Source organism: Amblyomma maculatum, chromosome 5 (assembly GCF_055883805.1).
Source record: "Amblyomma maculatum isolate TAMU_Amacu chromosome 5, ASM5588380v1, whole genome shotgun sequence".
Classification (NCBI taxonomy): Eukaryota; Metazoa; Arthropoda; class Arachnida; order Ixodida; family Ixodidae; genus Amblyomma; species Amblyomma maculatum.
Genome location: NC_139348.1, coordinates 2,091,157 through 2,116,275, shown reverse-complemented (window position 1 = coordinate 2,116,275; position 25,119 = coordinate 2,091,157). Strand labels below are relative to the sequence as shown.

Genomic DNA, 25,119 nt, shown 5'->3' with positions numbered 1-25,119 from the left:
TGATAGCCTCTCTCTCTTTTCGCTGTTCCTGTGACAGCTGACACTCCCCGCTAGCTAGTAGCAAGTTTTTTTTTTCTCTTTCTTTCTTTCTTTCTTTCTTTCTTTCTTTCTTTCTTTCTTTCTTTCTTTCTTTCTTTCTTTCTTTCTTTCTTTCTTTCTTTCTTTCTTTCTCTTTTTTTTTTTTCCACGCGTCATCAAGCAGGGTGCGGTGACAGGCTCTGATAAATCTGGAATATGTTTGCCGAAAGCTCCACCCTAGCGCTTCTCGGTGATGTTTTTCTTTTATTTTAAGAACGTTGAAATGCGTTCTGTTCACCTTATCAGCTTGCGCATAGAGACGTCATTGTTAGCCAATATATGAGGCAACGACAAATAAGATTATGATAGGGACGAAAACACAGAAAAGAAAAAGCCGGCGAGTTAGTCAGGGGGGTGATGCTTGTAGCCCGGAAGAGCGTGGGAGGGCAACAAAGCGTGCGATCATTATCTTCGCAGTTCAAAAATCGGCCGCTATGCAGCTTGAAAGGCCCATCGGCCGAAGCTCCCGCGATCACCTTCATATTGATTGCGACTGTACATCCCGACAGCAGGCAACTGCCATCAGATAGCGGTGATAGGCAGGTCTCTCACCGCTCCCTTCGTCGCTAAACTGGGGCACTTAGGATTCTCATTGAACGCGGTTGCACTGACATTATTTATCGCCGATAATTGTTAGCATTATCCCCTCGCTTTTTAACCTGTAATTATTACGGACGTGTAAAAGGTGCAGGTGCTTACTGAAGTTCTGTTCGTGTGCGTAAGCTACGATAGAAAACAAAGTAATTATCGATGCCTAAATACCTCTGCCACACGAGTAGATTTAACGTCATTCGAATCGAATGTCATTCTCTTTCTTTCGGTGCTACACGGTAAAATATGTCATTCGCAAATGGTGGCAATTACGATCAGGTATAAAAACATATTGCACTCAAGGAACATCAGTGCGCATAAAAGGCGTTTGAAATCATTGTGTAACATTTTGAAGCTGATCAAAACATTTCTGTACGATAATTCAAGCGCAAAACATTACTTTTGGCTGCGCTGTAGCACTTTAGCCGTCCAAAATCCAAGCCAAGTATCGAGTCAGTCCCAAATTTGATAAATATAAACAAACAATATGGCTGAACACAGCTAAGACGCATGGAAATACGTAGAGCATATAATTGACGTCCAAACTGTGAGGCGCTCACAACTTTAAATAGTTCCGAGATAAACATACGGGGAGATGCGGCCACCAAGGAACACAGAGCACAAAACGATCGTGAGTCGCAGCCATGACTGGACAGCTGCTGTGACCGAGAGTAATGCCGTTCCGCGAGAGCCTGCAGTGTCAATAATTTTACACCTAAATTAACAGGTTTTAAAACAAAACTCTAGAAACATTATTTAAAAATTTCACTGTGTGCAGAATATGTTGTTGCCATCTTTCTGCTGTGCATCTGGCGTCAAGAGTGCACATTCGGTTCACGATCGAATGCGAATGAGTTCCCCAAACTCATTCGATGAAGGATGTCATTCGAACCTAATGACATTAAATTTTCTCGTGTAGCAGGGGAATAATGACATTAGATGCTAATGTCATTCGGCTCGTGTGACAGGGGTATAAAGCCACACGGTGAGCTAGCTTTAGGTATACGCGGGTCGTGCAGCGAAACTCGCAACGCGCTCTTCAGCTTGCCGGGGTAAGTTCATTGCCCGAGATATTTCTCAAAGCAAAATCGAGGGGCCAGAAGTGCGTTTCTGCTCGCTGCAAATTATATCGACGTGGTATAATTACCTGAACTTTCAACGGGTTTATTGCTACGTCAGTTGGAACGGTTTTGAATTTGCTACTCGATAATGGTGTCAGTTTAATCGGTTTTTAGGTGTAAATTAGCCTAATTTTGTTGTTTGAATCGAGCATTATAATTTGTCTTCGCTATATTTACCACTAAGAGTGAAATCCTGGAACCTCATGACTGAAACCCGGGTATTTTCTTATTAATTTCAAGGCTGAAGCGGCGCTTCTTTTTCTGCATCCTTTTGTGGGCGTGAGCGCGATGCCGTGCGGCCAGTGCGTGCCGTATCGCGAGGCGCAAGGTCGCACGTACCAATGTGGTGAGAAAGAGAAATAGAAGCCGCTTTCGATGGGGGCCTTGATAGCAGGGAGGGACATGTTTTCACGGCACTAACAAATAGTGGCCCGGGCCCCAATTCCTGAGCTGCTGCGAGGTACGACTTCGCGATAAGCACTCTGCAAATCCGGGGTTTTCTTGCTCCATACCCAAGGGGCTTACTTCTTATAGCCGCACTGTCCACCGCAGCCTTGCTAACTTGCTTGCTAATCGCTTGTAATTTGTTTTTATTAGAAGCGTCTCGTATAATTGGGGCAATTGGTCGACTTAGGGTACCTCGGCGTTCTCGCCCTCGCTAATCATAGACCCCCCCCCCCCCCCTTTTTTTTTTTTTTTTCCTTTTGTCAGGCGTCGCTAACAATCGAGGCACCGCTAGGTATACTCCCTCTCCCCCTGTTTTTCTTTTGCTAGGCGTGTTCAGAAAGCGCACTTTTGCATACGATACTACCCCTGTAAAAAGGTGTCCGTAAGTCCTCTTACGAATGCAGCTTGAGGAAACCAGTCGATCCATTCGACGGACGCGAGTACTGGGCATCCGAACACGCTTCGAGCCTGAGCACTGTGTGGTGCGGGATGTTGTGGTGCGGGAGCCTCGTCGTGTCCAGCCAACGCGGACTTGTGCACGGAGATCACGCTTTAAGCTCAAGGCCGCCATCGACGAGGAAGAGAGAAAGAAAAGGTTTCGGCTTTATCATGGACGTTCTCGCGGCGCTTTTTTTTTTTTTTTCTCTCGACACAATGCCGCTTCGTGCGCCTAGGGATGCGCACCGGCCTCGTAATGATTCGCTCCTCTGGCGATGCGTATCGGACACAATGGCTTTCCCTCAGAGTCTGCGCGTCGACGCCCAGTTGCCAGCATCGCTCGTGCGAGTGGTAATCGATTCTCTGTTTTCGCGTGGGCTTGGTTATACTATACTGCGTTGGGGAGAGCGGCCGTCTGTTGGGTGCGTTTAATCCCGTAACCGCGTAGACCGGGTTTTTGTTTTCACGCGCGATGACCCGATTCTCGCCAGCCGCAGCTTGAGGCAGATCTTTTTGCGCGGTCGCGTGCTGGAACACGCGTTGAGAGAACGCTGTACAGAATGTCGGTTATATTCGGGCACTTTTAAAAGGCCTTTCGACGCTCTTTCACTGCTCAATTTGTCCGTATGACGCGACAGCGCGTAGAGAAAACAATCTTGCTGCGTTAAATCGCTATTGTAGGAAACACTCGCGTGGCGAGGGATTTAGACCGTGCAGAGCACGTTGACAACCAGCGTTACGCATTACAAGATCGAGCGAAAACGAGAAGCATTTATTGGACGGTGTTCGCGAAATACAAAAGCGCCCGCTCGTTGTGCGACGTCGGCGCACGTTGAATAACACTATAGGCGGTGCGTATTAATCCGGAGCCCTAATTCCACTACGACGTACCTCACAGATCATGTGTGGCTTCAGGACGTTAACCCCCACAGTTCAGGGTTTTGCTGATGGAAATTTCACGTAAAATGCGCTTTTCAAACTCTTCTGGCAGACGCCGCGGATGACGCCACCGCGGTACGTACTTCGTGAGGTGTGAGCATGAAGCACATTGCGAATGCCGTCTGGAAGCTCATTGTCTGTATTCTTTGTTGAAAGCAATGCAACTGCGTTCGTAGCTTCCTTTGGTGCACCTTTGACCTTTATGCTCACTTAGCATTGTGTAGTCGGTCAGGTAGTCGCTATATAGTTCTAGGACACGTGAGCGCTCGTGGCCAGATGTGCTCGAGTAGTTTGTGACCAGTGTTGCCGCGTCTGTATTACTGCGCGTATGCTGGTGACGCCATGCGGCTCACAGCGCTGTTCTCTTGTGCATCTTGTAGCTTTGCACTTCCCAGGCTTCGGTAGGTGTCACTTCTACGGACAGTAACATCAACGCTTGTCAGTCGCTTCGCAGAGGGCGGCAACTTTCCTGTCATCGTCTGCGTTAACTGCCGGGGCGTATTTCTACTCCAACGCGCGTCTCGTACTGCGTGCGATATAAGGCAAGGTGCGGGGCCCTAATGCACTTACTCTACGACGGTATCTTTGGCGCGTGTATGTGGCCTCAACAATATATGTGCAGTCTATAGCTAGCTCTTAATTATAACACGAGCTTTTATTTCTCTTGCCGTGTAAACGGTGTTGGACATGTAGCGCAATGTCGGGTGATGGTTGTATTTTTCTGACGTTTTGCACTGACTTCGTCCGACTTCTCCGGCGTTCATGCACCGAACAACTTGCTCCGAAAGAAAATACGCGCAGAAAACGAAAAGAAAAAAAAAAGTTAAATGAGAGCGGCCACTGGGAAGGGAAGAATTTTAAGGTGACAAAGTTGCAATTGCGGCTTCCTTTCTTGTGTGGCTTGGACGACGCTAGTCTGTACGCTGACCTCATTTTATTGCGGGTGGACTCGCAGCCCACTACCTCGGATTTTGCCACTGTCTGCGTGAAGCCTCTGCTGAGCTAATTGATCTGCTCTGTTGTGTAAGCCCAAACAGTATGACTATGCCTCGCTATGACTTATGACTCAGCATGATTACTGTGACTTACCGTGACTGACATCGGTCTCGCAGGCTAGTCCGGCTAATGTGTATATAGGTATATAATATTGCCTGTATAGGCTTCGTCATGCCGTTTCACATATTCGTTCGGCTTTAACGCATTTGGCATGGAAACTCGCGTTATAGCATCATTTTCAACCGCAGTCGCCTGCTAGTATCCATTACAAATGTATATTTGAGCGTTTTATCGCGAGAATATATTAACTCGGTGTCGGTGGTGGTGAAAATGTTTAGGAGGTTGTAGCGGCAGCTGGAGTCCTCTGTCTGGAACCCCGTTGGCGTAGGCTGCTGCCCGCGCTCTTTCGTCAAGTTCTTTTTGACTCTTTGCGTCCGAGCTGGTCAGAGCTGCCTCCCACCCGTCCTGTGTTGGCTGGTTAAAAGTAGTGATAGTTTGATTTCATTGGCAGGCCCACACCATATGGTACAGGTCCGCCTTCTCCCCGCAGAATTTTCATTGTGAGTGAAATGACTCTGAATCTATTGCGTGTACTCTTCGTGGGTTTGTTAAGTGTTGGTCTGTTCTTGAGGAGGTCTACCTCCTCCCCTTTGTCTAGTGTCGTAGCCGGTGGAGGGTTGACCGGGCGAGATAATCTTACGGGCTGAAATATTTCAGTGTAAATTCGGTGTCGGAACGTGCCTCGCCTTTTCTGCCCAGGCTCCCGAGAAAATTCTTTGGGAAAAGGGGGTTTCGCACCTCGGAAGCTGGCATTTGTCTTCGAATGAGCGCGAGATCGCAGGTTGGAGGACTGCTTCCTTTGGACGGAGGCGGAATGCGAAGACGCTGCTGTGCTCGCCTCCTGACCGAAGCCACGCAAGCTGACCACCACGGCCAGTCCGAGCATAGCGCTTAAAGATGCGCATTAATTGAAACGGGACCGCGTGTTAAGCAGGTTGCCTTGGCCATTTGCATGGCAGATTTTGCTGTCTCAGCACTGCCGCTCGTCGTTTAGTCTCCGTGCTTGACGTCGTTCACCTGCGACTATCGCGGAGGGAAGGCTTGAAGTCTGTAGGCTTATTTGTATTATGTTGAAGGTTGAGTTCATCATCTGGCAGAGTTCTGTGTTCTTTTCTTTCCATTGTGTCTAAAACTGGTTATTGACTCTAGCGTGCGCCTGCTTGCTGTCGCATCTCGCTGGAGCGCTATATTGCGTTCTCGTTTCGATTTTGGTGCCGCGAATAAGTGGCCTGCACGACAAGGAGCTCGTATCCACCAGGCAGCCCCCAGCGCGTGCACAATCAAGAGGGGGCGAAGTTAGGCATCGAGAGGCGGGCGCAACGAAGACGCCAAAGACAGAGTACAACGGCGAGAAAAATGGGATTGGCGGCCGGTCAGCATACTGCTCGGAGGCTGCTTGTCGAGGAAGTCTGCCGGTCGCGTCTGGCATTCCGATTGCGTGCGGCCCATATGCGTGCGTGCCGCCGCGCAAGTGTTTGGTTCCTCGGCTTCCTTCACCGTCTGTCTGGCTGTCCCGCCGGTACAACACCAGTCTCGGTCGCCCTTTGGGCGCGCTAAAAAGGGGCACGGTGCGCACGCGCGTCGCTCCGCCGAGTGTGTGCCACTTTTTTCTCGATGAGCATGCCTCTCAGAGGTCGCACAATGGTCGCCGTCGCTTCGTTCCGAGCGGGAAAAGTCCTCACGCGAGGGATCGGCGAGGGCCTTTGCTTGGCTGCAGTGTTGTCAACTCTTCGAGCTGTGGGAGGGCGAGCCTGCGCTGTGCTAACGCATTTGTTTTGGGGTCTGTGTCCACATTAGCGCTACTGCAGGCCAACCAACCTAAAAGGCGCTCTTACGTAGACGTTCGCTCGGGGTTATGCTCCAAAACAGATGACGTCTTTCCATGATGAATTTGTAACTTGGCTGATACGCCAGCGAACCTTGTGGTTTGCGAGGAAACTTGGTTGTATGACGTCGTTGGCTTGAGCCCACTCACCTGGGTCCTGTACCAAGTTGTCAGTCTTGTTTTGACCTCATTTCCTGACGTAACTATTACTTTTTCGTTCCCTATGTGGCCAATATTAGCGCTTGTCGCGTGCGCTTCCAGCTCCCGCGTTCTCAACGAGCAATGTCACCTGCGTGCGAATGATGGCCCCGTCGTGACACAGCAGTCTGAAAGTTGACCTGAACAGGCCGTGTCTCGAGTGTGCATCATCGCTTTCTGCCCCTCTGTGGCATAGCACACGGGGTTTGCTGCCTTTTCGGTATAGACTCGAGTGTAGCAGCGCATGACCGGCGCAGAGTCGGTGGCCATATTATAGAGGCTATTGCTTGATGTGGAGCTGTGCGAGGTGAATTTATTCTTTTAGGCGATGTACGTGAATAAAAACGACTTTCTGGTTACTTCCTTCCATCTTGCTCCCCACTGTTTCACTTGCAGCGTCCGCGTATTTACTGATAAGCTAGTTATACGGCCAAAGAATACCTTGCGTGACTGCCTCCTCCCTACTTAACAAAATAAAATATAAAAAAGCAGACAATTACATTACTTCCTAATGCGAAATTCGAGCGCAGCTCATCAGCTGTTTCAGCTTTCGAATGAGGCAAAGATTTCGAGCAAGTCATTACAGACAACTGTTTTTATTTTTCACACATACTCCTTCAAGAAACACTCCACTAACAGTTCTTGACTGTTATGAAGCTTCGTGGATCGGGAGGTCGCGGGAGGCAGCGCGTGGGTAAGCGTGGGTTCATAGGAACGTTCCGCGGCGAAGAGATCGCAGCGGCATACGGTGGCGGCAGGAGCGCGCTGCCTCTGCTGAGGAGCTGGCTACGAGGGACAATGCCGACGGCGACGACACCGCGAAACGCAGGAACGGGCGACAAAGATCTGCGCTCTAAAATTAGTTGAATTGCTGGCTAAAGAGGCAGTGTCGTGTCGTCGCGTTGTAGTGCATACCAGTAACGCGAGCGTCAAGTGTGGGTTAGCGAGGAACGGGGTGATGCATAATTGGTTCCGAGTATTTGGTACGCGCAGTGTGGTCGGCGTCTTTGCACGCACATCCGGTTTCCTACGAGCACCCAGCTTGCGCGCCGTTACTGAGCTTGTCGCCATCCTTGGGCTCCGTGCCGACTGCGGCGGGACCATTTTCGTCCCTCTGTGCGCGCCTTTCGCCCCCTTCGAGTGTACAGGCCGCCGCTCTCTCAGAGCGCGCCGAATGCGTTGGCCATGCTTCGCGAAGTCTTCGCGTCGCCGCAGCCTGCAGTCGTTTCGACGGGAAGAGCTGCGCTTGGCCGTGTACGCGGTCGCTTCGGGGCTCGCGACGTTTGCCGATTCGTTCTGTGCATACACTGGCCCGGAGCCGCCGCGCTGTATGCGCGTCGGACGACGAATGGGCGCGATAATGGAGCGGCTTATGTCTCTGTTTCCCTTGAGGCGTTATTGTCCGCGTGAGTGTCCGACTCCCCCTTTCCCGGAGGGGCGCGTCTTTTGTCGCCGCCGGCCTCCTTCCGGCCTTTGTCTTTGCCGTTTCGCCGGTGGGAAAGCGAAGATGGGCCAAGCGGAAGGAATGGCGTGAACACTGCGTGGGAGCAAACGAAAAACGCCAGGACAGGCTCAAGACAGACATACCCCTTCTGGTCGCAGTGTTCGGAAGTATCTCTGCCTTTTCTCAATGGTACTGAGGAATTTTGTGTGTAAGTGGGGGCATGCTTAACTCATCTCCCTGCGTGGTTTGCTTAGGGTCAAGTAGCCGGCCAGAGACACGTGAAATTAAAAGAACAGAAAGCTGGGCAAGTTGGTTTTCGTTGCCCATATTAAAAAGCGTGAGAAAGACTGAACAAACACAACACGAGCCCTGAGAATTTATTACGCGCGATTGAATTTATACATTTTCCCTTGAAATGAAAGGCTCAGAAAAACAACAACGCTGTGTCTTCAGTTTGTCTTGCAGTTAAGGAAACACGCTATCAAGAAGATTAACCAGTGACAACGATGGTTTCCTAACACACGCAGAATCTCCCTTACCATCGTGGTACGCGTCTTCTCTTACTGTCGTATCTTTGTTTGAAAATAGCACAAGTTTGACGGAGCAAAGGGTCACGCGTGGGCTCTCGTTGTCTGCAGTGCACAGCTAGGCTCGAGCCACTTGCTTTGTCCAGGGAATTAGTGTTCCCTCAGGTGGTCGTTTGAGCAAAGCCCTGTCTGACCAACATACCACGCACCGCAAGACAAGGGAATTCGATATACGATTCTTTTGACGCAGTCCAGCCTCATTTCAGCGTAGTTAATGGAACACCGAACCCCAGCCTTCCTTCCGTATTGGGGCTCGCGCCTTTGTTGTACAGATGAGCAGGTATTGCCTAATTGTATCTTCCCCTGGTTCGTGGACCAGGGGAAGATACAGTTCCTGGATGTAGGACTGAGGCTTGAACCGGGCCATGTTTGCTGGTTGTATTCGCCACGCTCCCTTAAGCCGCTACTGAGCTTCCAGTCAGGACATCTAGGTTGGTAAAAGATGCATGGCGTCGCCATATCCTCTATTCGCGCCGCTCGAACACTTTAATTCCCTGGACACTTGATTTCTTTTACTTTAATTCTCTGGACACTTGATTTCTTTTACTTTAATTCTCTGGACAAAGCAAGTTGGCTCGAACTTAGTTGTGCACTGTAGACAACGAGAACACACGTGCAACCCTTTGCTCCGTCAAACATGTTATTTTCAAACAAAGATACGACAGTAAGAGTTGAATGAAGCGTATCACATTGATAAGGGGGATTCTGCGTGCGTTAGCAAACCATCACTGTCATTGGTTAGGTGTGAATTTGCCTTTCTTGATAGAATGTTTTCGGAACTGAAAGATTTAAACTGACACAGCGTTGCTATGCATGGTTTTTTATGTGCCTTTCATTTCGAGGGAAAATATAAATTTGTGTGTGCGTAATAAATCGTCAGTTGAAAGTCGGCGCTAGTGTTGTTGTGCTTGTTCAGTCTTCGTCTTTTTCGCGCTGTTTTAATATGGACACGTGAAATAAAATGGAATTTAATTGACCGCGGATTGAGTGTTTTCCTGCATTTTATCGGTTATCATGGCACTCGCAGTGTTGCTTAGTCTAGTCCACGATGGTGTCGAGGTGTATGCTCCAACCCGCAGCTGATTTCTGCGATGTCGTTAATGTGAGCTCTTGATTGGTAAGCGTGCCTTCGGCAATCTTCCGGTCCCGTCATGCACGCGCTCGCCTATCGTGCTCTGTTCAACCGAAGTGTCCAGTGACGTCAGCTTGAAACTGCGCGAAGACTGGCGAGGGCGTATATATGGCAGCGATATGAACAGTAACGTTTTCTAGTGCCTAGTTCTGGTAGCTTCAGTTCGGTTGATTTGATTTTCTACCTTCGATGCCTCCATTTTGATGAAAAAACGCAAAGCATGCTTGTCTTCGGAGATGATTGGATGCAAATGGAGCTGTGGGTGGCCTATAAACCGCTCCCAAACCTTCTTTCTGCCCACGACGTTTCGATTGCTGGTACGAAAGTTTACGAGGTCAGACTTCGTACGAGTTAAAGAAGTAACTCGAATTAGGACCGCTAGTTCTTGCCGAGAACAGAGAACAGGGGCGGAAGCTTACTCACTGCACATACCTCGACGCGCTCGTACACGTCATCGGCTTGGAGGCTTCGTGCGTACGCTGTTCTCTAACAAACACGTTTATTATTAGTCCGCTTCCTTTCGAGGGCGGCGCTCCACCGCTGGTGCATTTCCGTGCCACCAGGATTGCGGATTCTGGTCGAAGATATCATCTCTTTCGCCCTTCTAGCGTAACTTGCAAGCGTGAGAGGAGTCGAAAAGAGCTTAAGCGTGGAAGGATGTTCACTGCACAGCTTTTTCTTTTTCTTTATGGCGGTTCTTTATTGACACCGCCGCATGTGTTTTTCCAGAAGCAGCTATTCTCTGTCGTTCTCTCTCAGCGTCTTTTTCACTGTTCAGTCCAAAATTCACGGTAATCATGCCGTTGTGCGAGCTTTTAACGCTGCAGTGACACGATCTGTTGTAAATGTAACAGATGCGTACCGCCGCCGTTCTTTGCTGCTTCGATCCGCTTATTCGCCGACGTCTCCGAGTGCGCCCATATGTTATAAACTAGCCTCGTTACTTGAGGACTCGGGTGTGCTAAGTGTGTACGCTGTTCTTGGAGCTTGCCGGCCGTTTTGAGCGTGGCGATCTGCGCGTTGGGTTTCGCGCGCCAAGCAGCGACGGAGGCAGCAGCAACAATGGGACGATTTTCGCAGTCGGCAGACAACAATCGTAGCGAGGAACCCGTGTCTTCCGCCTGTGCCGGCGGCCGCCTTAGAACAGGGCCCGAGAGTCGGTTCAGGTAGCTAGCTGTCATTGTGTTCGCGGAGATAGTTGGTTCGGGCAATTCCCCGTCGAGACAAAAAAGCGAGCCCGGGCGTCTCTTCTGCGGGGTGGGTCGCCGCCGGCGGGGAGAGGCGTCCCGTGACCGGTGCGCTAAGCGTTCGCGGCCTGGCGGGAAGAGCGTTCGACCGTGACCGAGAGCCGTTAGCCGCGCTATCTGATCGTACTACGTATGCCCCTCTCTCGCGCTGTCATTAGTCTTTCTCTGTGGTCGCCGGTGCCGACGCCTAGCTTTGCAGTGCAAGGATGTGTGCGTGGTTGGCGGAACGGGAGCACTTGGCGAAGAGCTATGTCTCTATTCGCGCCGCGCGACCACCGGCCTAGAAAACGTTGCTCTGGTAACCGGGTGGGGATTCTTGTTTCGTGGCTGAGTTATTTCTTCGCCGCGCAACTAGTTCCTCGTTCTCCTTCAGCGTTTTTTTTTTTTTGTTTGTTTGCGTCCCTCTTCTGCTTGCCTAAACTAAACTGATAATTACGTGACCATCTACAGCATCCAGACTGCACGAGGAGCTAGGAAGTATTCGACCTGTTGACGGAGACGCTTCTTATAGACGACTTGGGAGTCGGAATTATTGCCGCTTCGCTGCCCTTCCTCGGCCCGGGCTGCTTAACGGGCAGTCGGCAGCAACATTTCGCTCTATTAGCATCAGACGCGTAATGCGAGCACTGTCACCTCGTGCTGGGCGACGCTTCTGTTGATCTCATCCACCTGGACTGCGCAGCCATGATGCGTGCAAAGTGTCCTCGTGAGCTCTTTCAGCGCCGAGTATGTGGAGCGTGCAAAGAGCGCGGGTAACAAGTAAACGTTGCTAAAGGTAGGGTCGTAAGCCATATACTATATGGTTCTAATAATTCAGTCTCAACTACGACGGCACAGAGATACAGAGACGACAGAACATGCGCATGTCCTGTCGTCTCTGTATCTCTGTGCCGTCGTTGTTGTGCTTAAATTGTTAGAAACAATGCCCAAACGTACCCCGCAAAGTGTTTTACTGAGGTGTCTATATGGTGCGTGATTCCGTGAAGAGAACTCGTGGGTGTGCGCAGCGAATTAAAGATCGGTTTCACCGCTACTCCCTCCATGGAACCACCAGGTTTCGTACAGTATTGTTGTACCACGAAACCAGTCTGTGGCCGTTTGTCTCGTTACCATGGTCTATCCTCTGCTGTACACTGTAGTGGCCGTAGCTGGACGTTCGCCTATTTATGCATTGGTAGTTTTCTCAAATAGTCTTTTTTTATACACGCGATCAGCCATCGCGTCCTCTTTGGAATGGAGGGCGGGAGAAAAGAACCGCACGAATACTTGTCGCGTAAATTTAAACTCCTTGGTAAGGCTGTCACGCGCATGGCTAGGTTACGCGACTCCTCCCGCGATGAGGTCGCGTGCGCTGTGCACAGACAGCGTTTATCACGTACTACGGCTTCCGGGCCTCTTTTTTTTTCTTCTTCTTCTTTCCGCCCGAGGCGCTTCTGCCGGTTCTTATCCTCTCCAGCTGTTGCGCAACAGTTGCCGCCAATAACGGTGCTTGCAGGGACGAGATATTTGTATTACGACCAGTCTTGCACCGAGCACGAGCGCGCTATCTTGGGTGCGTGGCATCTCAGGAATCCGCTTGCTTGGCGGTGGACGCTTACGTTCGCGATCTCCTTCGTGACCCAGTGGAAAGCGAGGAACAGGCGGAGGGAGAAGCGTCTTAAAAGCAGTTTCCATTTTGTGCTATGGTTCTCGTCAGGTGTGTTGTAGTTGGAGAGGTTGCCGCAAATAAACTTCCGTCCTAACGTCGTGCAGAGTCGAGTAGTAAGTGGTTTTATTATTATTATAGAATAAAATAATAAAGGAAGGAAAATATTTTTTTGCCTGCCCTGGTATCTGCTATCTAAATGAGCACCTGAACTGGGCGGAAGAAATAAAGGGACATCAAGTAGACAGGTAGGAGAAATCAGAGCTGAGCGACAGGGAGAAAGGGCAGCTTAGGTTAAAAGGTAAAGGAGTATAATACAACATTGGTGGTTTCTTCTAAGCTAGGTATTTCACCCGAGTTGCCTTTGGCTCGCTGGCGAGTTCTGGCGCTGAACGAACTATACGAAGACTGAGTGGGCGCGATACGTGTGTATGTGTTACTCCAGCGATTGTGTGCAGTCGGTATTAGTGTATAAACTCGCTGCCATTCTATAAGAAGTATGCACCCTCGTCATAGTGGCGGCCATTTTAAGGTGCACGTAGCGTGGCGAAAGGCTGCGGGCATATCTAATCGGCTTATAGCCACTTGCACTGCTAAAGCTGTGTTCTCCAACGCAAAATGCCACCCTTGACGTCGCTTCAATGTTCGTTTCCTATATCTTTTGCGAAGTGAGCAAAGTGCGAGGTTTCTGAAATTGTCATTTTTTCGGCAGTTGAGGAGCTTTAAGATCCACATACGCCGCCACGGTGTGCTATAGGGCGCTGCACATGCGACACCCAACTAAAGGCTAAGCTCCATGTAGGCGAAAATTAATCGGGCTACGAGCGAAAACACCACGACGATATGCGATAGAATCCCAGCGTCGTTGCGCTCCAGCTGCAGGCGCGACATAACTCGCGACATAGTGCTGCATATGCATAGTTTGCTACAAGATCAAGGAATAAATAGTTTAAGAGGGTGTTTACTGGTCCTGCGTGGCGCAGCACGGAAATACACCTCCCCTGTGAATCCGTGATCTGCCTTCGCCTCCGCAAGTGTGCCGGGTTGGCTGTTGCAGCTGTATTGAGTTGAATAGCTTTATCCCTTATAGACCGCTGTAGTTGGAGTGCTGTCATAGGGAAAATACTCCTTTGCACTGGCTAACAGGCAGACTCGCAAAACTTCTCAAAGAGAGCAGGCTACATGAGTGTTTGCGAAGCCGCTGAGTGACATCGAAACCGCTGTCTCGCTTACACGCAAGTTTCCCACGCAGCAAAAGACACCAATGTGTGCCCGATGCGCTCGCAAAGCTTTTGCGGACACACCACTGGAGTCTTGGGGTGATTCCAATACATTCCAATCAATCAATCAATCAATCAATCAATCAATCAATCAATCAATCAATCAATCAATCAATCAATCAGCCTTTTATTTTCACTATATTAGAGAAGGAGACAGGACTAAAAGCTCGCAAGCTTGACAGACGTCCTGCTCCCTTTTTTCACATTGGCATTGCATCAGACAGGCGGCAATAAATTCTGCGCTATAAGCACAAAAGAAGATAACACACCTTGAAGAAAGAAGCATAAGTACCAACACAAAAGTACATGCAGCGTCATCACACAAACTTGTTCAGAAAAAAAATTCTTAACAGTATTTGAAAGCTGGAAAGAGTCAAACATTTCTTCTTTTTATTTTATTTAATAGCACTGGCAGCGTGTAAGAGATAGATTGTTCTGAGTAATATGCTCTAGGAACTAACCACATTTCTTTATTTCTGGTTTGTGGAATATCGGTGTTTTTTGCAAGGTCTGCCAAATTGCCAACGTAATTTTCATTGCTCTGCGAAGCACTTTTGACGCTCATTAAAAGTCTGTAATCGTGTAAAGCGAAGACTGGCAAGATTTCGTATTTTAAAAAGAGGTCACTCGTAGGGAAACAGTAAGGAACATTATCAATGCATCTCAGCAAAACAGCAATGCATTTGTTAAACCATGCATGGCTTCTCTACAGCGAAGTACCTTGTAAGCCTGTGGAAGCGGTTGCCTCACGGGTCGGAAGTGGCGGACAATTTTTTTTTTTTTTTTTTTTTTTTTGCCCGTCCAGTTCAAACGATACGCGATTCACCTCGTGAAGACGCGTGCTTAGTCAGCACGGCTTCTGTGTCAAAATGCTGCTTCGCCCTGACGTTTTCGAGGAGTAGAGGGTCGGCAACTTGTCCTTTCGCAGCCGGGGCCTCTGCGAGGGAGATCTATGCCCCTCAGTATGACAGCTTGTTTTTCTCAGTGTTAATATTTCTTGTCGCCTTACGGCATTGGTAAACAAAATTAACTCATGGTGCTGAACTACATCTGGTGATTCCTTTTTTCGGTGCGGAGGAGGAACTCCGCCCAGAACTTTCACTTCGCTGCAGCTCCTATCACCGTGAGGCATGATGGACCTTTCAGTGTCTAGCTAGCGAGCGTGCCCGTTGTAGAAATCAAATGCTCTTACAGCGTATCTCTGTCTGGACGGAACGCCAGCTCCCCCCTTTCGCGCTGCTTTCGTCCCGCGGGCCATGTAGCGTAGTCCGTTTGCGTCGCGTTCTCATTCTTGTGCCGCACGGTCTCTTGAGCCGCCTTGCATGCGATAACGCCGCTACGAAACCGGTCGGTTACGATTCTGGCCCCCGAGGTGAGAGCAAAAAAAGTTCTTGGAGACGCTCCTCCAAGGAGTTCCCACGTGCGTATATGCGGACCGCGTAATGGTGCCTACCGTTTGATTCGCATCAGCTATGCGTTCAATGAACGCGGCTGCGGTCAAGGAAGCTTCCAGGTTTCTGTCTCGCTTTTCCTTCATGGGTGTGCGCGTTCTTTCGGCGCGCGTGAGGGGCACTCTGAGCGTTCGACGTGACACACGGCTCCCTGAGTTTCACGCACGGCGCACATGATGTGGTATAGTTGGGACGACCGGTGTGCCGGTGGTGCCGTTTTCTGGAAGGAGGCACTCTGGTTTGGTTTCACGGTGACGGGGGCGCTCCTCCGAATCCTCCGCACGAGCACTTTGCCACCCTTTCTCTCTGAGAAATAAATTTTTATCAATTGGAAACCCGCAGCGCTCTTCATTTTTCTCAGCCCAATGCGTGCTTCGCGTGTGTGGCCCTTTCATCATTGCTCCTTCCGATAAACCGCCTACAGTCCGTCCCAGGGGCTGTCCGAGTGTCAGCGCATTGTCCATTTGTTCATCCAAATGGAGATGTGGTCGGATCCAAATAGAGAATTCGTCTCTTAAGAGGGGTGCCAATGCCAGTGGCGTAGGCTGACTGTCACGACTGCGTGCTTCCCCGTGCACGCTTTCAAATGCGAAGGGATTAATTACCACAGCTTAAATGGACAGCGTTCGTCGCTTCGTTCTTGAGTTGCGTGCTTTTGTAGTTTCATTTTACCAGAAACGCGAGTTGGTACAAATTCAGTGCAAAGTAGCGGCTTGGAACCATCAGTGGCAGGTGAGAATCGCCAGAGCGAGAGTGACATGCATGCTATTCACTCGATCGCTTTGGCAGTTCGTGCACGCCGGAATCGTGCACATCTTTGAATACTGACACCGGCCACCTGAGTTGAGAGGGCCGGCTCGTATAGAGAAGCTGCGTCCGCGAGGCAGCGTCACCGCTCTAGCGTGGTGACCGCTCCACATCAACACATTAAACGTCTCGCAGATATCTTTTCCCCTTTTGGCGGCAGAGTATAGGCGAAGAACTTCTTTGAAGGGCAACTCCCGAGGTTTTTTGACATTCGAATATTCTACTAAAAATTTTACTGTAGGTTCTCCTTTTCGTCCTGACGCATTCTACAAAATTTGGGCGCCGTACGATAATCTGTTCACGCGCAACACGACTTTAAAATATGCCGTTTTAATGACCTAAGTTGAGACTATAGTTCTGCAGACAACACTGAGTTTCTGACGTCACAAACAGTATACCGGCGTTACTGTCCACTTCCCGCGTAATTATGAAATTGTGAGGCTTATATTGAACTACCTCAGACATTTTATGCAGTGTGTCATGATTTCCATACTTTATTTTCACCATCCAACGCACGTGCGAGTGGTTTTCTAATACTGAGTGTGACGTCACCAATTCGTCAACTGGGACTTCATTTCTGGCTGTGAAGATAGTTACGGTTTCGATTTGCTGTTTTTCCTTTTTAAAAATACTTGTAATTGGAATTTCGAAAAACAGTTTTTTTGTGTTCGAGTCAGGACGTACCGAGGAATGTAATTCAACCAAAAACTCAAAATGATGAAAAAAACCACAGGAGTTGCCCTTTAAGGTTCCCGGGCCTCTCGGTTTCAGGACAATAGTGGGGAGCCGTTCTGTGTGGCTGCTGTTGGGTATTCCTGGCTCTGTGAGCTGAATGTGCTCGGAAGTTTGTCGCACGGTTTTCGGGAACGGATCTGAACAGACGCGGATTTGGCGTTGTGCAAAATCCCGCAAGTGGGATTTCTCACGTACTGCAGTTGTCAAAACGAGCCCAACCACCCAAATTAAACAATCGCAGCGCGTTGCGTGCGTCTTTTTTTTTTTTTTTCTCTCTCTCTTATAACTTGAAAAATTGTGCAATGATTCCTATCCACGCGCCGCGGATTGGTTTGGTGGTCACAACAGCAGGTGGCGTAACGTGTTGCATAGCCGCCGCCGCCGAAGGTGAATGCGCGCCAGATATGAAAACCGTAATGGATGGAAGCTCCCTCTTTCCCCTTTTATTGATCCTCTCACAGAAAAAAAAAAAAATGTAAAAGAACGAGAGGGGGAGCCCAGACCAGCAAAGCTTTGCTGGCCTTAAGTCAATTTAAGATAAATGTGGAGAAAAGAGAAACAGAAAAGGAGAGAAGGCACAAAAAGATGAAGAGCTCCACGAGAGAAGGGGGCACGGAGAAAAACTTCCCTGTGCAGCCAGAAACTGCAAGAGAAGATAGAACAAAATCACTAAATCACATGAAGCAATAAACAACGAAAAACAATGCAACAAAAAACCAGAAAAAGAAGGAAAGTAAGAAAACGAAACTGAATTAAAGGAGGAAAGAAAAAAAAAAAGCAAAGGAAAAAAAAAAACCCCAAAATGTATATAGTGGCCGTATGAACAAGAGCAGATACAGCGAGTATCATTGATGTGAGAGAAAAGGAAGAAAATGTGTATATATGTATGCAATCCCAGTAAAGTCGGGAAAGGCCAAAAATTTACGACAATTTAATACTCCCAATAAAAAACTCCCAATAACTCCCGACAGCTCCCGACAACTCCCAATAAAAAAAAAATGATATAAAGAATGAATTGGTGGTAAACGGAAATATGTTCTTGTGCATTAAGAATTAGCCAACACAAATAAAATATGACTTCAAATCGAGCATGCTAACCACACTACAGCACTAGAAGAAAAGGTCCAAAAAGCGGTTACTAAAGTCGGCAGTTATATGGGGGAAAAAAAAAAGTACTAAATAATGTCGTGTGTACAAAATAAAATGGAGGCAGAAAGACACACAAAACATCGCACATGAAATCCTTGACAATTTGGGAAGGCGTCCATTACTGTGAATTCAGAGAACAAAATTACGTCTGAATCTGGTGGGAGAAAGCTGTACATTAAGTATACCGAAAAAGAAAATGCTTGAAATGCAGAAATATAATATAGCGGCCAACGGAGAAGAACTACGGTAGCATGAAAAGGTAAAATGCGGATATATGTATACATTAGAAAAAAAAAAAGATTTGTCGAAAATGAGCTGAACAGAGAAAAGTGAAGTAATAGTAATAATATTAGTGAATACCAATTAACAGATCTGAAAAAAAAAGAAAAAAGCAGTACCTAGCTCGAACCGTATTTGGAGAGGTAAAATCACTTACTTCCACTCCCGAGTAACAACGATACATGTGGAACTCTGATGCGATTGGATGGTGATCGGTTAACCTACTCGGAAATAGGGGCTGTAACGCCTATAATAAAGTGACAGCTTTACTAGCCCAATTACGCGAAAATCCGGTCACCGGCATGTTGACTTGATGGTACCCCAAAACGACTTCAGGTGTCCACAGAAACAAGTGACAGATACTGCGTCTTTCCCGTCCTGTGAGCCAATTAAGGCGAAAGCTTTTCTAGGCTCGTGGTGACAAATCTCGCATCGGCGAGATTTGTCCGCGAGATGTGGCAGCGAGACCACGTGGTTCAAATGTACAGTCTTGGTGAAAAGTCCTAAAGCCAAAAGATTTTCGTCTCATCCCTAAGAAGCCGTCATGTCAGCGTTAGACTAAATGCCCGTGAAATGGTATAAGAATCCTGGGAGGAAGTGCTGCGTAACGCGAGCCCCGATATACAATTGGGCGCCGTAAACCGCGCTGAAGAAGTCGCCGCAAGCCACCAGCCAACGGCCACTTGGCTCTTCACTAAGACTACTCCCGACAATAAAGTTTTGTCTCTCTCTCTCTAAAGGCACGGCTCCATTTTACGGCTGAAGAGAAAATCCCTTGGCTTTAGGACTTTTGGCCAAGACTGTATGTACCCCACCCCCCTCCCCTCCCTCCTTCGAAGAGTGCCCCAAAATCGGCCCTCAGCTGTAACGTTGTCAAAACTGCTCCATGAGTTGAGCAAAATGGGCCCAAATAAGGAACTAATTGAGGCGCTGGCACTGACGCTCTGTGCTGCTTCTTCGGGGGTCTTCATCTGAACGATCTAAATCTCTACGATTCTCTGTTTCCGAAAGCGGTTCAGAAATCTCTTCGAGAAAAAAAACAAAAAAACTGCACACTGAGCAGAAAATTAAACTGGCATTTTCTTACTTCAGGGCCTAAAACGAGCCTGTTCGTAAACTGCGTGGAAGCGTTTGAAATTGGCGTTCACATTGCGACAAGAGTTCGATCTCAGCTGCTTTTATTTGGTGTACTTTTTATTCCATAATTTAGCGCGGCACTTAGCATCTCCGGCGGCATTTTGTATATGTATGAATGATCGCGGAACGCCGGAGCAGTCCATGCGTATGACCGCTCGCACCACGGGCGGGCGATCGTGTCGTGATTGCATCGCCATTACACGTGCCGCGCGGTGCCGGCGGGCAATTACGTTCTGCTCGCTGGACTCGTTTCGTGTGTGTGCGTGTACAGGTTGGTGGTGGTGGTTCGCTCACTCTTTTTTCGCCTGACAGGTGGAACCGGGCCAGTGCGCGTCCCGACGACCGCGTTCCGTTCCCACGGAGCAGTTTTCTTTCTTCTCGCCACGCTGCCTCGCTTTGCCCTTTGTAAACACGAGCCCCCAGCGCTGCCAATGACACCGCTCGGTAGGAGCAGAAGGGCCACGGTTTTGTGACAGCGGTTGACGAAGAAAGAAACGATCGTGTCGCCACCATCGCCCCCCCGCGTGCTCCCAACTTTTTTTTCTCTCCTTTAATCGTACGGAGGCTCCTGATCGAAAACCTGTCGCATCTATATGACATGTTTGATTGATCAAAACTGGCGGCTCGTGTTTGGTGTCTTTATCGGAGCAGCAAAAGGAAAGCCCGTCGTGGAGCTTGCTCATCGCATTCCCGCCAAGGACGTTGGACCGAGGGAACTTAGGGCGGCCGGCATTAGCCGTCGCATTGCTCGTCTCTTGACATGTGGCCGCCGCTCCGCTTGCAATCGTCACCCTGCAGTGGAAACCGCTTTTGGCGCCGCCGTCGGGTCCTTCGTCGCGGGACGGCTTGACGACAGGGGTCGAATCGAACCTAACGCTGTGGTCGTCGTCCCGCTGGTCATTAGCAGTGGCGGTTTCGCGTTGCTGCGCGCAGTTCGCGCTTGATGGCCCGTGCGTCGACCGCCGTCTGTCCCCCATTGCGGTGCCTCCTCGCTCGTGCGTTTCCACACTAACTCTGGCTCGGTGTGTGATCCCTCCCCTGTTCTAATGAAGTGTTTCGTGGGGCCAGCCACGCATGGTCGGCCGTCGGCGGCACACGAACACGCCCACCTTGGCCGCGCACCCGTCCGTGGCCCGGCCGATGACGTCGCGCGCGGCTCGCTCGTTTGTTGCCGCCTAGCTGTCTCTGTGCTTCTCTCGGGTGACGCAACCGGCGTCGTTATGGCTGTAGTCTCCCGTAGCCGGGTGGCGCCGCCGGCTGTGATGCCCCGGAAGCTGCTGCGGTGGCGGCTTGTTCGAAATCATCCGCCTGTTCGCGCGCACCGGTCCCCCACTCTTCGTCGCGCTTCATCTTCGTTTTTTCTTTTTTCGTCGCCGACCAGGACCTGGTGAAATAAGCTTTGGAGCAGCGAGAGTCTCACGAGGTTCCCACACGCGCTAAATGAGCTTTTTATCGTGTTTGTTTTGGAGATAAGCGAAAGGTGCTTGCCTGTGTGCGCAGGAACTGCTAACGCGGGCCTCGTGCCCTTTTGGAGTGTGTGCTTGGTAAATGTAGCTCGAAGTCTTTGGTGCTCAGTGAGTAAGATAGCACAATTTCGAGAGGTGGCATTGTATTTAGAAACACTGGCTAGATTTTTGTTTGCGGCAAGCTGCACGAATAATCTTGTCTGCGTGCACAGTGGAAAAACATTACTGAAGGTCTCAGCAGCGGCCCAGCCTTGCCTTGCCCGCTACTGTCGTTCATTTTGCGATCTTGGTTTTCTATGTGCGTTTATCTAAGAAGTATTTAAAGCTGTGCTAGAGCACTTCATCTTTTGAACGTCACTTCCGCCCTCCGCGCTGTTTATCAGCTCCGGTGTCAGCCATATTGCTTGTTTACATACATCGGATGAGTGGGTGGCTTTATAGTTGCTTCGACGTGTGGTGGCTAACCTACTGCATCATGACCGGAAATATTTGATGCTTTTAATATCACACAGAAAAATTCTCATACGCTTTAAAATGTCGTGCAGTAAATTCAGATACCTTTTATGCGCTCTAATGACCCTAACTGTGGCGATGTCTTTTTTTTGACTGGTCGTCACTGGCAGTATTTGCGAATGACTTAATAGGGAGCTTTAGAATAGGGAGACTCTATCGGTTAGGGGAATAGGGTAATAGCGGGACGAGAGTGCGCATGCGACCGCACCCCTCGCCTATTCATCCCAACACTCCGCGCGTGCGCACTGTCGCTCCGCAATTACTCTATCCCCCTAACGTACGATAGGGTCGCCCTATATTGAAACTATTTAATATGTTGTGTAGCGTCGAAAGACATGCGTGACACGGTTGTTTTCAAAGGCGATTGAGTCGATGGCTTTCGAGATTTTCAATTTCTTGCGATTGAATTCGAAGGAGTTGTGCCGCTGCTACACGGCAAAACTCGAAGGCTGTTGAAATTGTTTGGCGCCAAACTTTCGTGGCTCCACTATCGTTGCTTTCGGTTTTGCTTAAAGAATAAAAACTTTAAGTAAATGCAAAATAAAATATAACTGTTACCTTTTTTTTTTTTTTTAGTTACTGCAGGTTTTTCGTTGTTATTAAAAGATAACTTGCTCTTCTTTTTTTAAACGCGTTGACGTTTGGACGGTTGTGCTTTTCTCATAGGCGCAGGTTACAGTGGCATGTTGTCGTCGGTACCTGCCTTTCACCCGCTTTCTTTTCCGGCCACTGCCTTTTGTGCCGTCGCCTGCTGTCCTCGGTCCTTCGGCGAGTTAGCAAGGGTTGCCGTAAACGAGAGGGACCCCATATCCCCCCTCCTCTTGACAACTGCGAAAGGAAACCCGACCGCGGAAAACGGAAATGAGCGGCGGCCACGGAAAAGAGACCCTGTCGGCCTTCGTCCCGCGCGTTGAGAGGGTATGGTGCACTTCCCGCGAACGCGCCAGCCCCGACGCTTGAGCCTCTCCTTCTCGATGCCCCGCGCGCCTGGCGCGGTTCGGATCCCGGATCGCCCTTTATTGGCCCTTATCAGCCGCCGTGCTCTTTATGACCGCATTAAAACCGCTTGTCGCTGACGGGGGGAGACAGCGAGGGAGGGTCGTTAATGATGCTGTGTCGGCGGGGGAGTCGCGGGTAGCATGGAGGCGTTAGATAATAGCGGCAACACGCCCCGTGTCGATAGCTCACCGCGGAACTCTTCGAGCGCGGTAACCCTGGTTGTTGTCTTTCTCTGCGTCGACTGCGTATACCTGGGCGGCGCGGAGTGTGCCCTGCCCCGACGACTCTCCGGGCCTTTTCGTCGGTGTCATCGCTAGGAAATTGGCTGCGTACCGCGGAGGGGGCGCGTGTGAACACCGTAGTAGCAGGGTGGCCCGCAACCCGGATTGGTGTGCACTCATTCTGCACTGGTCCCGTTCTGCGTGACGGAGCATACCACCCGGCGCTGGTGACCTGGCCATGCACATGGTACGGTACGAATTGGGTGTGTTTTGTGCGCGTCCATAGTCGCTAGCGCAACTTTCCTCCCGGCAGCGCGCTGTGAACCACCACCTTGAGCGTCCTCCTTTCTTAAATGTGCAGGGCGCTCTCGTTGCAGGCCCCCTTTTTTGTAGGCCAGGTATGTGCTGAACTTTGGGATGGAATCGAAACTTGTTCGTAACGTAATATTCAGGATTTATCGGCGGAACAGTCCGCTTGCTGTTGCATCTGTCACCAGCTAGCGCAAAATTCTTTTTTATTATTTCCGCGTGACGCTCATGCATGTTACTACAAATAGATGCCAACTGCATTGTCTAACAACAAACGGTCTTTACCGAGGGGCTGAAAAATGCAGTCCCAGTGACTGGCGAGGCACTAAACGGGAATAACCATTCTTATTATTTTTGTTATGTTTTGCTTCTTGGAATGCAAAAAAAAAGAAAGAAAAAAAAACTTTAAAGCAAGGTGTCGGCGGGCGGCTTCTCACTTGGGCTTGCTGCCTAGTGGCTTCCTGTCCTTATCCAGCCGTCGGTGGCGGACGATGCATCGAGTTGCTCTCGAATGTGATTTTTCCCTCGAGAAACTCCGTGCATCCTATGCTTTAGGGCTTATGTTGCACGCTTCGCGATTGCCCCTGCAGCACGTGGCGCAGACGCGAGGAATACTGGCGCCGCATGGTGCGTGCCCTTACAAGGGACGCCGCGCTGGAGGATGCGGCTGACGTTGCCGTACTGCATCGGTCGCCATCGGAGGGAGCAACCGGACTTAGCCGGTACGGCTGGGGCTGGTGCTATCGCGTCCCAGTGGGCGTTCGCTGCCTTTGCTGCGTCCGGTCGCTATCACCGGGCATCCTCTCGGGGACAGTTGCGTGGTGGGTCAGGCCGAATGAGATGCAAGGATTTCTGTGACGTGCACGCAAAAGGGGTGACAGCGATAGCTGAGCCATCTTCGCATTGTTGCGGGCCGAGAGTGACGGCATCACGAGGGGCTATAACATCATTGAGCTTATATGTGGGATCGATGGCATTTACCCTCCCAAGCCATTTTTCGACGCCACAGCTGTCCGCCGTCCTGCCTGCATGTGCCGTCGTGTCTGAAGGAGCCTCTTGAATCAGTAAAAAGAAATAAAAAATATTGCCGTTTTGATGCGAATGCTTTAGGCATTGGTGCCATGAAGGCGAAAACTGTCTACCATGTGCTCGTAGCCAGCTGACGGATGGCAAAATGGATATAAAACAACCGCCTTCTCCTCCTTTAGGGAGACAAGGTGATGCTTGTGCTTGTGCTGGCTGATTTATGGGGTTTAACGTCCCAAAGCGACTCAAGGCTATGAGAGACGCCGTAGTGGAAGGCTCCGGAAATATCGGCCACCTAGGGTTCTTTAACGTGCACTGACATCGCACAAGTTAACACACAGGAGCCTTGCTTTTCGCCTCCATCGAAAAGCGGCGCCGCAGCCGGGATTCGATTCCGCGTTCTTAGGCACTGTAGTCGAGCGTTCTAACCTCTGCACCACCACGGCAGAGTGTGTATACAACGAAGTACTCGGATATAACGAAAGCGCCCAATAAGGAGAAGGGCTCGGATGTAATGACGTTTACCTAAGGCATGACTCAGCAGAACTAAATGTTACTAAGAATGGCTTGCGCATTAATTGAAAGTACCGCCTGTATCATGGCGCCCGTCACGTACGCGATGATGCAGGTAACAGCTGCGGACAGTCGTGTAAAGTTGCCAAAAGTGTATTTAACGTACTCCTCGTCACTATTTAAGCGGAGTCGAAAAGACGCGGGCTTTCACATTTCCTCCATAACAGGTCGATCTCCGCTAAACAGCACATTGAAAGAACTTTGGTCCTTAGTAAAAGCCCTCTGCCCCAGCTGCCACATAGATTCCTTCTCGCTCGTGTACCGCCTTCCGATTCTGATGAAAACACACCTTCGGGGCGACCTGCACAAGTACGCTGGACACAGCGCAGGACGCGTATTAGACGTGCCTCGCAAAATACCGGACCTGCGCTGAACCGCTTTCGCGCATAGTGCCATCTGTTCTTCCGCGTTCCTCGTACTAATTGG

At 49.8% G+C, this 25,119-nt stretch overlaps 1 protein-coding gene across 6 annotated transcripts in view; it reads left to right on the top strand.

The window, feature by feature from the left end:
• Cip4 (formin-binding protein 1-like Cip4) overlaps nucleotides 1-25,119 on the top strand; it is a 213,183-nt gene that overhangs the window by 102,674 nt on the left and 85,390 nt on the right. Inside the window, exon 1 of one of the 6 annotated variants that reach the window (XM_084603467.1) lies at nucleotides 23,009-23,032. The exons of the other annotated variants lie outside the window; for them this stretch is intronic. Within the exon in view, the coding sequence (XP_084459593.1) occupies nucleotides 23,024-23,032 (9 nt within the window). The 5' untranslated portion in view covers nucleotides 23,009-23,023. Of the gene's footprint in view, nucleotides 1-23,008; nucleotides 23,033-25,119 lie in introns of those variants that run through there. 6 annotated transcript variants of the gene reach the window in all.